The sequence below is a fragment of the Rousettus aegyptiacus genome, unplaced genomic scaffold, assembly GCF_014176215.1.
Source record: "Rousettus aegyptiacus isolate mRouAeg1 unplaced genomic scaffold, mRouAeg1.p scaffold_m13_p_14, whole genome shotgun sequence".
In the NCBI taxonomy this organism is placed as follows: domain Eukaryota; kingdom Metazoa; phylum Chordata; class Mammalia; order Chiroptera; family Pteropodidae; genus Rousettus; species Rousettus aegyptiacus.
In genome coordinates this window covers 10678298-10694433 of record NW_023416289.1, presented here as the reverse complement: position 1 = coordinate 10694433, position 16136 = coordinate 10678298, and the positions used below count along the sequence as shown (strand labels likewise).

The 16136-nt window shown below is 40.5% G+C and overlaps 1 protein-coding gene across 3 annotated transcripts in view; it reads left to right on the top strand.

The window, feature by feature from the left end:
* Positions 1-331: 331 nt before the first annotated feature.
* PMFBP1 (polyamine modulated factor 1 binding protein 1) overlaps positions 332-16136 on the top strand; it is a 43247-nt gene continuing 27442 nt past the window's right edge. For 2 of the 3 annotated variants that reach the window (XM_036231419.1, XM_036231420.1), the window contains exons 1-4: positions 332-1095; positions 3618-3689; positions 8507-8662; positions 15786-16028. In XM_036231419.1, the coding sequence (XP_036087312.1) occupies positions 952-1095; positions 3618-3689; positions 8507-8662; positions 15786-16028 (615 nt within the window). In that variant the 5' untranslated portion in view covers positions 332-951. Of the gene's footprint in view, positions 1096-2472; positions 2643-3617; positions 3690-8506; positions 8663-15785; positions 16029-16136 lie in introns of all 3 variants that reach the window. The other variant, XM_036231421.1, reaches the window with a different exon arrangement.

Here is a 16136-nt window from a genome sequence, read left to right as displayed (position 1 = left end):
ATTTGTATCCTTTTTCTTCCTCTCCCCAAAACTAAACAAAGACTCACTGAGTTTAGAAAGAGGAAGCAGAGGGAAATTTGAGTAAAAATGAGAGAATTAGACACTGAGAGTAAAGAGATGGACAAAAAGTGAGGAACACAATAGAACCCCAGAGAGATAGGTTTAGTAATTTAGGGGCAAACAGGAATGGGGAGCAAGATCTTAGGTTCCTAGCCCCTTCTCAACAAATTTCCAGGCAAAACATAAGATGATGGTAGGGAATGTCTAGAAAGAAAGGGTCTGAGACCAATCTCACATGTGCATGTGTCTCTCTGCGTTAGGAGCATCCTTGGAGGATTACAGAGGGAGCAGACCCAAAGCTCCCAGTATGAGGACGATGCAGGATTTACAGCCTGTTGCCCAGAATGCAGACATCTCAGCACACTTCAGCTGGCAGAGATACTGTGACCATGGACCAGAAGCTACCCCTGATACCAGGACCCAACCTAGGACCCTAGAACTTAGGCACTCTCTGGAAAAAACTTAAGAAGGTGAAGGGAATTATAAACTGATTCATTTTTAACCTAAAAATAATGGTGCTTTCTCAGAAATAATGAAGATTCCATTTTCTGCCATTTGGTAGAAATGGGGCTCAATAAAGAGGTTGGGTAATAGAAAAATACTTTTTTCTGCACACCTGAGTTCATACCTGCTACACTAGTCACCATGCAAGGTGCATGTTAGTGTTTCTTAGGAATTTGTAAGGTGCTCTGAGTGCGAACTGAGGCCAGCTTGGGAGGCACAAAACATCACTTGGTGTTCTGACCAAGATTTTGTTTTCACTTCAATTGTCTTGTGCTTTTGGGGGGGAGGGGCATAGCTGTCATCTAGAGAAGGCCTGCTGGAAAAGCAGATGGCAGGACTTTCGAATACAAGAAAGTAGTTCCCTGGGCAGATGTACCAGAATCAGAGATGCTGACAGAGAAGACGAGGCATGAGGAAGTGAAGATCTCAACAAAGATGCAAGACACAGCAGCACAGAAGACACAGAGTAAGGGTTTGAGAAGAGAGAAGACATTCCAGTCATGGGCCCAGAGATCTATATTCACTGGTCAGGTAAGGAGCCCCTCCCTCTGTAATGAGTTCTCTCCTCTACAAAATATTTGTCCAGCCACACTCCTCGGAGAGTGCGGTGACAGTTCACATGATCATTTTACAAAGCATTTGAGGCTCCCTCAAAGCACTCTTCCTTATCCATCTAGCAAACATTACTGTCAAATGCTTCAAAAATTTATCATATAACCCTTCCATTTTTTCATCACAAACACTTCCAAATTGCCCACTGCTGTTGTTAATGACTCACAAGATTCCCATGTCTCTATCATAGAACACAATTCAATGCTCTTTTTCCTCTGACTTATTTTACTTAGTGAAGTCCAATAAATTTTCATGCAAATATGAGAGCCTGTGCCTTCCTCTTTTCCTTCCAAATGCTCTTGGCCCTTGTAGCTATAGCTGTGTAACTCCATAGTAGATGAAACAATCACAGTCTGGACATTTTCTGTCTTTAGGACAAGATTTCATTTGATCTCAGAATCTCCTGACTCCAATAGGCCTGCCCATAGAATAATATTATTCTCAAGAATATATTTGTTCCATTCCAACTTTTGCATGATATTTGGGCTGAGTTCATGGTCCCTACTAAAGAAAGATGTCTGTCGAGGTAGAACATTGAATCAATAAACCTTAGACCTAGGAGAGACTGAACAGTCATTTAGTATAGTGCCCAAGTTTACAAAGGCAGAGACGAAGGCTCAGAGAGATCAATGCCTTTTCAAAGCTACTTTTTGAATTATGAGCTGAACCAAGTTTAGAAACTTGGTGGCCTAGAACCCTGTTCTGTGTTCTTTTATGCCACGCTATTTTTAATCTTCTCATTTGCCTTATGCTGTAGAGTAAAAAAGTTTGTGTCGCCCCACAAAAAAATTTGTGTGTTGAAATCTTAACCCCCAAAGTGATGGTATTAGGAGGTGGGCCTTTGAGAGGTGATTAGGTCATGAGGGTGGACCCCTCATGAATGAGAATAGTGCCCTTATGAAAGAGACCTCACAGAGCTCCCTTGCCCCTATCACCATGCGAAGTTACAGCAAAAAGAACAGCCATCTCGGAAGCGGATCATCACCACATGCCTAATCTGCCAGTGTCTTAATCTGGGACTTCTCAGCCTCCAAAACTATGAGAAAGAAATTTCTGTTATTTATAAGCTACCTAGTCTGTGATATTTTGTTATAGCAGCCCAACTGGCTAACACACCTAGCCTGGAAGTCATTCGTGGCATTCACCAATATTTCCTTTGGGATATAAAGGAAGAAGTTAGGCATGGCCATGTGACTTGTTTTGGCCAATGAAATGTAAGCAGAAGTGAAGTGTCACTTCCACTTTAAGAACCTGTATGTGGGTCACCAAGTTCCCTTTCTGCTGTCATCACAACAGGCAACATACTAGATGATAAAGGTTCTACCAGCTAAGGACAATGAAGAGCAGAGCCCCAGACAACTCATAAAGGACATGTAGCATGAATGAAAATAAACCTTCCTGGTTTTAAGCCACTGAGATATGGAGGTTGTGCGTTACTACAGCATCACCTAGCCTCTCCCTGTTGGGTAAGCCTGAGCTACATCACCATTCCCATGATGCATCTCTGTACCCAAAGACTTAAGAGGGTAAACAATGCAGCATATCAGAATACAACCTCATTAAACATTCCAAATTCCATGTCTCACCAGCATTCTTTCTTCCTCTTGGCTTATATTAGGGGTGGGGGATGTGGTTCATTACAAAGAATGAGTATTTTGATAGCTTCTCATTCTTGGAACTATTCTGCAGGTAAGTGCCTGATGGAAATTTTATCTAGTCTTTTTGTTAGAAACATAATGAATTAGATTATTAAGCTCAGTGCATTATGACCTTAAATGCATCATCCTATACACATACATGTGCAAAAATCTTTGGCTTTCTTTGAGGTTTTATTCTAGATAATTCTCAGCACTTTATATGTTTCCTAACTTTACAAGCACCAATATTTTGGTAACTTGATGCTTTAAAAATCAAATATTTCCAAATTAATAGTTATACATTAGTGGAAGCTCCTCGTGGAGCAATAAGAGAGCCTGTGTGACCTTAAGTATGTCACTTAGCCTCTCTGGGCTTCAGTATTTTCCTCTGTAAAATAGAGATAGTAATAGTATCTACCAGGGTTACTGTGAGAATGAGGTTGGGTTGTGCGTATCCATTCTGCTTCATAATGAGTGCGTAATGTTAACTATTTGAGCCATAGAATACTTAGAAATTTAGAAAATAAGATCATTTCCGACCTTTTACTCTCCAAAAAGGATAAATTCAGAAACTAGTTAGCAGAGGTTTTTTTTTTGGAAAATATGTAAAACAATGGTTGTCTTCCTGGTGAAGGTTTTAACACACTTTTAAGAACACAAACAGATGGATAGGCAATTAGGTATTGCTAACAGTTCGGGAATTTTCCTTAACTCCCTGCTGAGAGCACACATCCAGATGGGAAAATCTTTAAAGGGCTGGACTCATTTATACTTTTTCCATCTTAAATTTTTATACTTTTCCAGGTTTATAACAAAGCTCAGAAAATGCTAAAGCTTAAAGGAGAATTGAGAGGTACCAAGGAAATGAAAGATGAGGTAAGGCTCCCAATTCCTCTACATACAAGGAATTGAACCTTTGCTACAAAGTACTTCTTTTCAAGTTTCCTGATTCAAAATTCCAGCAGTAAGCATCCCAAAATATCACAGACAGAGGTAGGCAGCAGATCATAGCACATAAGAACCCAGACTTGAAGTCAGTGGGTCTGAGTCCGTTATCTAATAGCAGTGTGGTATTGAGCATGTTACATGCCCTCCCTGAGCTTCCTTTCCGCTGAAAACATGAATAATGAGTACCTATTTAAAGGCTTGCTGTGAGTATTAAGTACAATACTGCATATAAATCACTAGAGCTTGAGACACAGAAAGCACTTAATAAATATTAACTGTTGTTGCCAACATTCTCTCTTTATCTGGAATGGTATAGAAATGGAGTGTCCTGATTCGTCTAACATTTTGGTCAAACTGTGTTTATGTATTCCCTGTCTTGTTCCAGAAGAGATTTAAGGGGGATGTTTTGGTTAGTGTAAGGTTGTCCTACATGGCCTATGCTTTTCAATAGACCTCCTACAAAGAGGTGAGCAGCTTCTAAAATGGTGTTTTTGCCCCTTTTCTGCTGGATTACTGGAGAGAGGCTATACAGGATTCTTTGGAAGTTCTGCAGGAAACAAGAATCTGGTATGATTTTCTAGAAGGGCATTCCTTCATTCATCTGATATCTTTGGAGCACTTCAATGTGCCAAGCATTTTTCTAGGGGCTGGGGATAAAGCAGCAAACAAAATAGACAAAGATCCCTGTTCTCATGGAGCTTACCTTCTAGTGAATCAATTTCTCCAAGGATATGATGGATAAAGTATGTGACAACTGCCCAAGTACCATAAAAACTGATTCATGTTCCATAGGTGGCTGACCTCTGCTATATGCCACATGGATCATTTTATACAGTGTGCAATTTTAAAAGAATGTAGAACGCAATAAAATATACTCATTCTTCATTATATGAACATAATTGGTTCCAAAATTTTTGCTCACAGGCAAAACCTTGTATAAGTGCTTATTAATTCCCATCATGAGTAACCAAAAACTGCAATGTTCCTATAGATGGAAAGACAAACTCAAGAATCAAGTAAGTAATATCAGTAACGGTGTTTGGAATTACTGTAGATAACACAAGTAAAGTGTGAAAAATCCTGAAGCAATGTCAATTTTTAAGGCTTCATGCTTTTTAAAACATAAGTCTCGCTATAAACCTATATATGTGGAATGGTAGTGGTGGTTAAAGTGGCTTTTCATAGCTTGTTTAAGATTTGTCCTTATCCTTAGACAAAGAAGATAATTTCCCAAAGATGATGACCTCTATGATTGTGGTTGGTTGACCTCAAAATTACTCTAGAAACTGCCACCCACACTTTCTTGCTTAAGCACCAAATGCCTGGGAATGCGGCCATCTTGAACCTTCGCCATGCTCTTGGGATGGGAGAGTGCTACTGAGTCACAAGCTGCCGTTTAACGTCAGCAGCCCTCCAGAAGAGCACGGGACTATCTGTCAATGCTTTGAAGCCTAGAGTAAAGTTTTTTCCCATCTTTTGAAATATGTCTGAGAAAGCCAGGTACATAACCTATTTTCCAATAACTATCATGAGTATGATAGCAGCTGCAGTATCAGCTCTCACCATTTTGCCCGTGGTTGGTAACTGCTAATGACGTCACATGCCTTCAAGAGGAGTGACCAGGTGCCAGCCTCATATAAGCAAAACTGGGTATCTAAATGCATGGCTTATGTGAGTGAAAACTCACCTAGCATCAGAGGCTGTGATTTCAGCCATCATTAATGACTTCAGATCTAGGACAGGATCAGATGGTGCCTGAGGGTCAGCATTATGACTCGCAGTTCATCTCATGCCCTAGTACTGGTTACAGAGCTTTGATTGATGAAATGTCAGATTAAATCAATTCCTACTACATACTGATACTCAAAAGGCGTCTGCCTGGAATTTAGTCTTCATAAAGTACATACAATTAGAAATAGTGCACAGTGACCTCTGTGCAAGATATTAGCAAGAAATTAGGTTTACTGGAACCTCAAACACTGGCCTGTCTGGAGTTCTGAGGTGAGCACAGCCTCTTTTTAGAACTTCGTATAGTAAAAATTAATAAGTGATTCAAGAAAATCATTTTATTGCTCTCGCAGCATTTCTACTCCTGTTCTGATGAATAAAAATCCCTGTATGGTTTGGCCTTTAGGAGTGCATGGTTAGATTTTGATTTCAAAAGCAAATTTCATTTGACATTCAGCGAAATATATTTGTTATTCAACTGGTTTAGGGAGTCCTCAAAGAAAGAGTATTTATTCTAAAACTCTTGTTTTATGAATGAAGAAATTGCCTCAGAGACTCTGAGGCAATGCTAATGTCCAAATTAGATGAGATCATCTACATTAAAGATCTAATTCCGCAGGCCCGGTGGTATAACAGAACTGGGCCAGCCTTCAGAGGACATCCAAAACTGGAGAGAGGAGTGGTTTTTTATTGTCCTGAAAGAGAGAGGGCCTTTAACTTTTAACTTGGAGAGGCTCAAGTCATATAGCATGGTGCTTTGTTAATGATGCCACAGTGTGCCAGACTTCACATGGAACAATCTGGTGACAAGGTCCTTGCCTTAAGGCTCATATATTCAGCATTCAGGCAAGATATAGGGCTTTTGTCACTTCCATAGAGCAGGCATTGTATTGTCACCTAATCTGCTCATAGATGCCAAAGAAGGTCCTGTGACAAGAAGGGGGGATCCTGAGAGTCTCACTCCCCAGTGAGCCTCTGTATCCTATTCTCAGTGTGGTAGCCATGACTAAAGGGACTTAAGGCACTGGAATCAAGCTGCTGCTCCTTCTTGGGTCAAGGATTTTTGTTTTCTAGTTAGAAAACAGCATCTACACACCACTTTTTTTTTTCTTTTTTTTTTTTTTTTGCCACTCTACACATATTCTCCATATTCTCTTAAGAGAGTCCCTGGTAATTGTCTTAAAGGTAATTACGTGCTCAGGGCAGTTTGACATCCACTGTTATTTTTCTAAAAGTAAGGAACAAGGGATGGGAGCAAGAGAGGAAGAAGGAGAGTTTTTTGAGATAATGAAATGCTTTTAATGACAGAGCCATGCCGTTAACCTAATTAAACTGTAAAGTGGTAAAAAAAAAAAAAAAAAAAATCCAGGTACTAAATGGAAATGAAGAAATAAATCAGCCGAGACAGCAGCACTTCTGGGAAACCTTCTGAATTCCGAATACTCTGACATTGCAGTGTCCAATTCTTGTGGTTATTCTCAGGCCCCCCTTGGCCTAGTGCAGAGGTCTCTTAAACTGACCTGTCCAGTGAAGCTTAATTTACGATGTCCATTTCAGGTCTCCGGCTCCCCTGGGAATGTGCGTTATGTAGTTCCTATATTTGAGGCCCAGAGCAGTCAGTGGGATGTGGTGAAAGAGCACTGGCTACAGGGGCGGGAGAGCAGATCGCCTGCTGCTGCTAACCAGCGATGGCCCCTTGTTGCTCGCATCACTTTCCACTTCTGTGCGCCCATGGCTTCTGCGTGCCTTTGCACCTGCAACTCTCTTAGAAGAACTGCCATTGGGCTATTGGGGTCACTTTACTCATAAAAGCAGAGAGCTAGACGTCCTCGGGAGCTTCTAACCCATAGGGCTGCCCTTGGCCATCGACTGGCTGATCCTGAGTCTGCCTGCCCCACTTTCAGGGCACCTGATCAGAACAAACTCTGAGCTGTAACATACACACTAGAGTTTCTTGTGGGATCAGACTAAAGTTACTGCCTGCAGGACTCTGCGAAATCCTGCCCTTGCTTGGTTTCTTCCCTTTCGCTGTTCTGCTTCCCCCATTTCCTTGCTGATTCCTCTCGGGAGTGTTTCTTTAATAGATGACGAGTCTTCACCTGACAGTCTGCTCTGGGTAATCTAACACCTGCCACAAAAGGACCAGCCTTAGTTCCAGCAACTAAAACTCAGAGGTGGCAGTGCCTGTCCTCATGAGTGTTACAGAAAGTCTGCACAGTAATAGGACTAAAGCATTAGGCAGGTTCACAGAGGGCTACTTCCTAATGTTTTTTCACACTATTGCCACCCACAACTCTGGGAGTGGAGGGTGGCACCCTAGTGTAATGGAGCACCCACCTCGTTACCACAGCTCAACAGCCGCAACCCCACCCAAGTTGCCATGCTCCACACCCTGTTTTGATCTCAATCGCTAATTGCCACTCTGACCTAGCAGTAATTACTAATCTTTTTCACTCGTAATCAAAGGCATGGATCTTCTGTAATCAACCCAGGGATTTTGCTTTTATTCCCACTGGTGTCCATCTCCAAAGAAAAAGCACTAGGTTTACTGGTAAAAGAAGCCTTTTGGTTTAGTGGGTGGAAGAAAAAGTTAAGAAACTTCAGAATCCACATCGACTCCATCACCAATTCACTATAGTCTTGACAAGTTCATTTGACATCTCAATATGTTCATTTCATCAGTGGCAGAGCCATTAATATTTATAGGCAATCCACTAGGTGCCTGGAATTATTCTAGGCACTGACTTCCTCTTGAAAAACAGGGATGTGTCTGTGATGCACCCACAGCAGTGGGTGAAGATTAATTAAATAAGTAATTGTCTGAATAATGCGGAGCACTCAGACACCTCGCAAATGGAGTCTGTGTAAATGTTACAAGGGATGAGTAATAACAGCTAAGGGTTGATGGACAAATTTCCAGCAAATTTAAAGTCTCTGTCAACCAGTTAAGTGAATGAAAGTAATAAGCATTTTTTCGATGGTTTATAATTGACGCTTTTGTTTTTCTGACTTCCTAGGTGGGGGAAAGAGACAGAGCAGTGAGCAGCCTGAGCAACAAGCTCTTGAGCCTGCAAGTTGACATCAAGAATCTACATGATGTCTGCAAGAGACAGGGGAAGACCTTGCAAGAGAATCAGCTCTGTGTGGAGGAGGCAATGATGACCAACAGCCACGTAAGGGTTTTGGCAGCTGCTACCCACCTCTGCTCTCTTGGGCAGGAACAAGAATAGCAAGTTTCCACAAGAGCATTTATTGAGCAAGCAATGTGAAAGAATTAAACGCAGACCCCTGTAACCCACACACACACGCACGCACATGCGCCATCCTGTCCCCAGGATTTTTCAATCTAGCTGTCTTTGTCATCATCTATATCTGAGACTCTGTCTCTTCCTTATCTGGCCTTTCACACCTGGATTTGCAGTGCCTGAAGCCATTGCCCAGAAAAGACCAGATTATAGTTATATGAGAGAGCGGCATTTCCAAATGGATCTTAGACAAACTTCTAAGACAACCAAAGATAACAACCACCCCACCTGCCCGGAGTGTCACTGCTCCCCCGTGCAGCAGGTGCTCTTCATTGCCACGCTCGCGGCTTCCTGCCTACAGCTTTTCTTCCGGGCGCAGGAACCCAATCACAGGACGAGCCGAAGTGTGGCAGAGTGAAGGCCCTAGAAGCAGCCCTCAACCAATGACTGCTGGGGAGATGGTGGATTAAATAACCTATCTCCCTTGCCCCTCGGTCAGAGATAACTCCAGACACACTTTTTGCTCTGTCCTGGAGTTCCTTAGTGGGACCCAGCCCCAGATGCCCGCGGTGATAACTAGCTTGATTGATGACACACCCTTTCGCAGCCTCCTTCCCTTCTTTGTCCCATTTCCCCACTGCCCTACCTGAGTTTCCTAGGATCACCTCCCACATAAACCACTACTTGACATTCAGTTCCTTGCTACAGGGCTTGCTTCCGGTGGTGCCCAAGCCAAAACACCCAATAACACTTGTCCTACGCATGTGTGAGCAAAAGGACCTCCTGGCATGATCATCTTTCTTGAGACTGTGTGGTTTTGAATACTTATCTGTAGTCTATGCAGTTCATCAGCTGAGGCAACTTCATTTCAGCCTGAGATTTTCTCTCTTCAGAAACTCTAGGGCTAAGGCCTGAACCCAGTCTCTAAATTTATCCACAAAAGCAGGGGGGCGGGGGTGCAGCTGGAAGATATTTTCCCAAAGCTCTCTAAAATCTTAGGGGATCCAAGAATTACTTACTTTGCAGTCTTCATTTCCATTTAGGGATTTGAGCTGTTGGCAACCATAAACATATCCTGGTCACACACACCCGTTACTGAACCCCCAAGTTAGCCTCTTCACTGCTGTGTAAGCAACTACCATATTCTTCAACACTTGCGGTCAAAGGCCTGATCTCTCTTAATTGTGCTTGTTAGAGTTCTCCTAGGACTCACCACCTCCCTGCAGAAACCACTGATTGTCCTCTGCAGTGCCCTAAAACTGCTACCAACAAAGCGATTCCCTTTTATCTCACCAAGCATTGCTATCCTTTCCCCAGGAAGTCAAGAATATAGACAAATCCATCAGTTTTTCTTAAATGAATCTCAGGAAGACTATCACAATTTACTTCTTTCTAAATATTAATGTTTTAGAATATTTTTGCCATTGCTGTCATGAGTTTATTTATTCCCCTAGTCAGGGAAAGCCACATGGCTTATAAATGTACCTGGCAACTTGGAAGGAGAATGGTATTAAGTCTCATATTATTACACTAATTGCCCAGAAGAAGGTCTAACAGCTTGAAACAAGCTTTAAAACAGGCTCTTTTTTTCTCCTAGCACTTAGTGCAGAATTTAAATTGCAGACTACGCATGCAAATACACAATTAGATGTAGACTTATACTCATCCACTCAGAAAATCCCTGCAAGTCTGCCTTCCACAAGAAAATGTAATATGGGAACAAAGGGAAAACCCAAGACTTCCTGAAACGTTGACCGATGGCTGACAAGGAGTAGGGAAACAAGCAGGAGGTCGTACTCCAGGACCACAGTTATGCAAGAAAATTAAAACATTATATCAGATATTATGTATAACTAAAGGAGTGGCAGGCAGGGAAGTGGGTGATGAGGAAAGAAAATGACATGCCTTGTAAATCAAGAATAATACATTGTACGCAAAACCCCAGGGACACAGCTGGGACCAGGATAAAACAAGTGAGGTACCTAAGGTGCAGAATTTCAGGTGTCAACCCTGCACTTGCTCAACTGAGAGCCTCCTTGAAAGTTGCTTCACTCTAGTCCCCACCCTGCCCAGGAATCAAAAGAGTGCCTCAAAAAAGTTAAAGGCGAAAAGAATAGAGATACCATGATCATCAAACCAGAAAAGGAAGTATCTTTTTGAGCAATTTCCCAGGCTTCTCCAGCCCTGGCGGTGGCGTGGATAGAATGCTCTGACATTCAGCAGGGCTCAGATTGTCAAACTCATCTTTGAAGTGTATGGAGGACATTATTTTTAGCATAAAATTCTAAGAAATTTTATTTCTGCAGATAAAAGTAATTAGTTGAATATGCAAAGATTATAATAGACTCTCAATGGAAATTATCACATACAGATGTCACTTTGAGTCATTCAGAATGAAAAAAATTTTTTAAGTAAATCTGTTCAATGCAATGGGGGATCTGGATTGGATCCTGGAACAGAAAAAAAAAATTAGTCAAAAAACTGGTAAAATCCAAATAAAGTATTAGTTTAGGGGAAAGTAATCTACCAATGTTAATTTCTTAGTTAATTTCTTATATACCATGTTTATATAAAATGTTAGTATTAGGGGAAGCTAGATGAAGAGTACGAGAACTACCTGTACTACTTTTGTAATTTTCTAGAAACCTAAAAATACTTCAAAATAGTTTAAGTAAATCTCTGGTAAGTAGAGGTCACTCATGAGAAGGTCTAAATCACAAAGGTATGTCCAAAAGAATTGCATGCCACTTAAACACACAATTCTACATTGAAGAAAGTACAAGACATGTTAATTTGTAGAAGATATAAAATGTAAAAATGTAACATAAAACTATCTAGTGGTCTAAGGCTAAGGCTAAACCAGAGTTACAAGGAAAATATCTCAACACCTCAAAAAAAAAAAAAAAAAAAAAGGAAAGAAGTTCATGACATTGACTGGGAAAAGATGAGACTTCAGTTCTTAGATGAAGAAACCAGGGATCTGGTTATCAGATCAATGCCAACCTGAGACAGAAGAGTGCCAACTAGAATAGGGAATAAAGTGGTTAAAAAGTATTTTGAAAAGCCAGCTTTAGGCAAATCAGCAAAGCCTGATGACATACTTCAAAGAGTGCTTAAGGAATTGGCAGGTGTTATTACATAGCTGCTAGTGATTATTTTTAAGAACTCAAGAGGATAAAGAAAGTCCCTATAGACTGAAAAAGGGTAAATGAAGTGCTCATCTTTTTAAAAATGGAAAAAGGACAATCCTGGTAATTACAGATCTGTCAGCTTAACTTGAATATCAGGGAAAATATAGAACTTAACATCAATCAATTAGCGTCAACGTGAAAAGCACAAAGTATTGGGTGGAAACCAATGTGGCTTTTTGAAAGGCAAATCATGCCAGGCCAATTAATTTCCTTCTGTGATCAAGTGGCCACATATAATAGTAATAGCTGTAATCTCTTTGACCATAAGTCGGGCTATAAGGTTGACTAAATATGGGAACAGATTCCTGCAGGTGGTCAATGCTCTCCACCTTTTAAAACAGTTAAGGCCTGGATAGAAATCTATCTGAGAAACATGGTGGACCAGATGGCCTCCAGAATCACATCTAAGTCTGGATAGTCATCCTAAGCATTAATCTTACTTCCATAGAAGCATTCCTAATTTGCTCATTTTCTCCAGATCTCAGTTTACAGGTCAAATAAAACACCTATGTCTTCACTAGGAAGAAAACTTTAAGAGAAGAAGACAAAGAAGCAATAGGAAATACATTAATGCTTTTATGATACGGCTCTTTGGCACAGATAAGTGAAATGTAGGCTTAATCCATAGCATGTCATTTTCTATTCATTTAGAATTAGGAAAAATAATCTTTTGAATACTTAAGGATAAATAAGTAGAAATTTAATCGGTCTCAAATAAGTCTAGGCATTTCTCCAAGTCTTTGAAATTTTATTCCTCAAAACTCATAGGTACTTATAGTGTGAAAATGTTTAAAATTCTCATTTGAGAAATCTCTAGTTTCTCTGTATATATGAGCAGCTTTTGGATCATTATGACCAGACAAATTATTTGCCCTGTACTGGAAGATTTGAGTGAACTCTCATCATCTGGTTCCTCCATCATATTACCTCAAACCACAATTAAACCCAGAAGATTCACCATGATCTCTGGGGAGGAGAAATTATTGACAACTCACCCAGTCTCACTGCCATGCTGCTAAACTTTATACACACAGGTAAAGACATTCTTTACCCAGAGGAGACTTTAAAGCCACAGAACAATTATAAACACACCTGAATATAGATGATGTACCACTCACCAGAAGGGGAAGCCCTAAAGAGTTTGACTTCCACTCTCTCATTCTTTTTGGTAATGAAGAGGAAATTGGGACATGGGAATAAAGGGAAGCAAAGAAAGTATGTACAATGAGGAACCACAGTTAATTTTTAGGTGGTCACACGCATCCAACGGTGGAGAGGCAGGTCCAAATCAATAGTTATACTCAAGTGCTAGGAGGACCAGAAATCCAGTGTCCTGATTCTCAGAGGTCAGATTACATTCAATAAAGCCAAGAGAAACTGGATTTTTACAAATTTTGATAAAGATTTTATCATATATTTGCTTTGTTAAAATAAGCCCTTCCGACCGAAGCCTATCCCAGAATGTTCACTCCTTTGCTTTAGTTCTAGCCACATTAAGTACTCATTTGTGACCATGTCTTTTTCCAGATAGCTTCCCACCCCCAGCTTACCTGTATAGACAGAGGACTTGGGCTCTTGAGAACCTCCCCTTTACACGTGCAAGAACACACACACACACACACACACACACCTCCCAAGTCCCTTCTCTCTGAACCCCATTCACAGAGTAGATGTAAAAATAACGACATTCTTATCTTGAAAAGAATGAAAAGCACTTAACTAAAAACATTTAATATAAATGCTGGAAATTATAGCTACACAAATTAAATGCAAAATTTAGCTTTGTTTGGCTCAGGAAAGAAGGCTCATCAGCTTCCCCCTGTCCACAGACACCAGATATTCAGTCCAAGAATTTAGCTGGTTTTTGCCTAGGATTTCTTTTGCTCCTTGACTGTTGTGGTCTATTTTCTTTGTCTGGCTTCTCTATTCGGAGGCATTGAGAGTGAAATCAACTTCCAGAAGATCTAGAAAGAGTGCCTCAGATTGAACTGACATAATCAGCTGTTGACTTTCTGGTTCTGAGCTGGACTAAGCCTCCCTTATCTGTGCTGCTCCCACCCACTCTCACTGGAGAAGATTTTCTGTCTTTTGGGTCCCAGCTTTTACTTAATCTCATTAAAATTCCATCTCTCCAGGTACTCAGACCAAAACCTTGCAGTCATCCAGCCTTGGATGATCTTCATCCCCCACCACCCCACATCTAATGCAGCAGCAAATCTTGTGGGATCTACTTTCAAAATATATCTAAATCTAACCCCTCTTTCCACTTTCTGCTGCCACCACCTTGGTCCATGCCATCATCCTTTCTCATCTGCATTCTTGCAGTATCCTCCTCACTGGTCCAAATTAGAACAATAGTGTACAAAGAGATTACTTATAACAAGTTATGTGGACTTGACATTGAGACAGAAAAAAAAAGAATAAAATATCCTAAATTAAAAAAATGAAAATAACATATCCACATAACAGCTACTATGTTAATATTTGTAGCAGCATTATTTATAATAGCCCAAAACCAAAACAATTCAAATATTCACCAACTGGTGAACAGATGAACAAAATGTGGTATATTAATACGATTCAGTAATAAAAAAGAACAGAATACTGAGTCTTGCTAGATTCTGGATGAACCTCAAAAACATTATGCTAAGTGAAAGAAGCCAGACACAAAAGATGGCATTTTATACAATTCCACTTATATGAAATGTCTGGAAAGGGCAAATCCATGGAGGCAGAAAGCAGCTTAGTGGTTGCCTGGAGCTGGGGGTAGGAATGGGAGTGACAAATAGGCATGAGGGAATTTTCTGGGGTGATGGAAATGTCCTAAAACTGGATTGTGACAATGATCACACAGCTCTATACATTTGCTATAAATCATTACATCATATACTTACAATGGTTGACTTTTACGATATATGAAGTATACCTTGATAAGACTATTTTTAAAAAGGTCATTTTTTTAAGGTCTGAAAGTACTGTGTTAAATGAGGCCAAGGCCACAAGCTCAAATTCTCATGAACCAATGAGATTGCTTATTCTCTATTTTTTTTCCTTCTCTTTTTCAATACCTAGCTGTGTCTGAATCTCTAATCTAGGCCCTATAGGAGTATATATGGCCCCTGCCCTCCAGGAGTTTATAATCTACTTGCAAGATAAGATGCATAGAGATCATTACAATGTAAGGCAGAATGTGAAATGCCATATGAAGGACATGCCAGTGAAGTCTATGGTCTTGATGCAAAGACATCTTTGTAGGGAAAATAAGAAAGAGAACAGGATTTGGCTAGGGTTTTAAAGAACAAATAGGAGGATAATAAGCAGAAATGGGAGCTAAGGGATATCCACAGACCCTCCCCCCCCCTTCATCCACCTTCTTTCACATATTGTCAGGGATATTAGGCAAGAAAATGTAAATACATCAGTGCAAAGACCTCTACTGTACTTGATGAACAACTCAAGGATGTGTCTTACCAACAGAATGCTTGAATAAAAAGGTGTTCAACATATGTTTATTGAATGAATGAATGAATGAATGAATGAATGAAAAATGTAGGATGGGTCTACCAGCATTTCAAGTGGATTGTGGATTAGTGGGGAGATCTCTCTCTCCCTCTCTTTCTCTCTCAGGTGGAGTGTGGATTGGCAGGGAGATCCCCTCCCTTTTTCCTTTTAAATCCTTCTTATAGAGTGGAAATCAAAAGTGATGTTTCATTGTGAAATGTTTAATAAGTGCTCTGTAGATGAAAAGATAAAAGGATGGATAGATAGATGTGAATGATGGAACAAAAGAAAAAAAATCAAAGAACGAATGCATACTTAGTGATCTAAAGCCTTTTCGGTATATTTGATCTAAATTGCAGAATAAGAAGCAAGTGATACCATTCGAGGAATTACAGCTACAGTTTGAGCCCAGTAAAAAGTGTCATCTGAGACAACTCCAACAACTCAAGAAAAAATTGCTGGCCCTTCAGCAAGAACTGGAGTTTCGCACAGAGGAGCTGCAGACTTCTTACTGTTCCCTCCTGCAGTATCAGTCCGTCTTAGAGAAGCAGACTTCTGACCTGGTTCTTCTTCACCATCACTGCAAACTGAAAGAAGATGAGGTATAGCTAGAATTACTATAGCAAGGTCCCATATGCCCATGCGTCTACAGAAATCAGGCTGAGCCTGCTAGAAAGCAAACACTGGACTTACAGAGGAGAGCTTCGCAA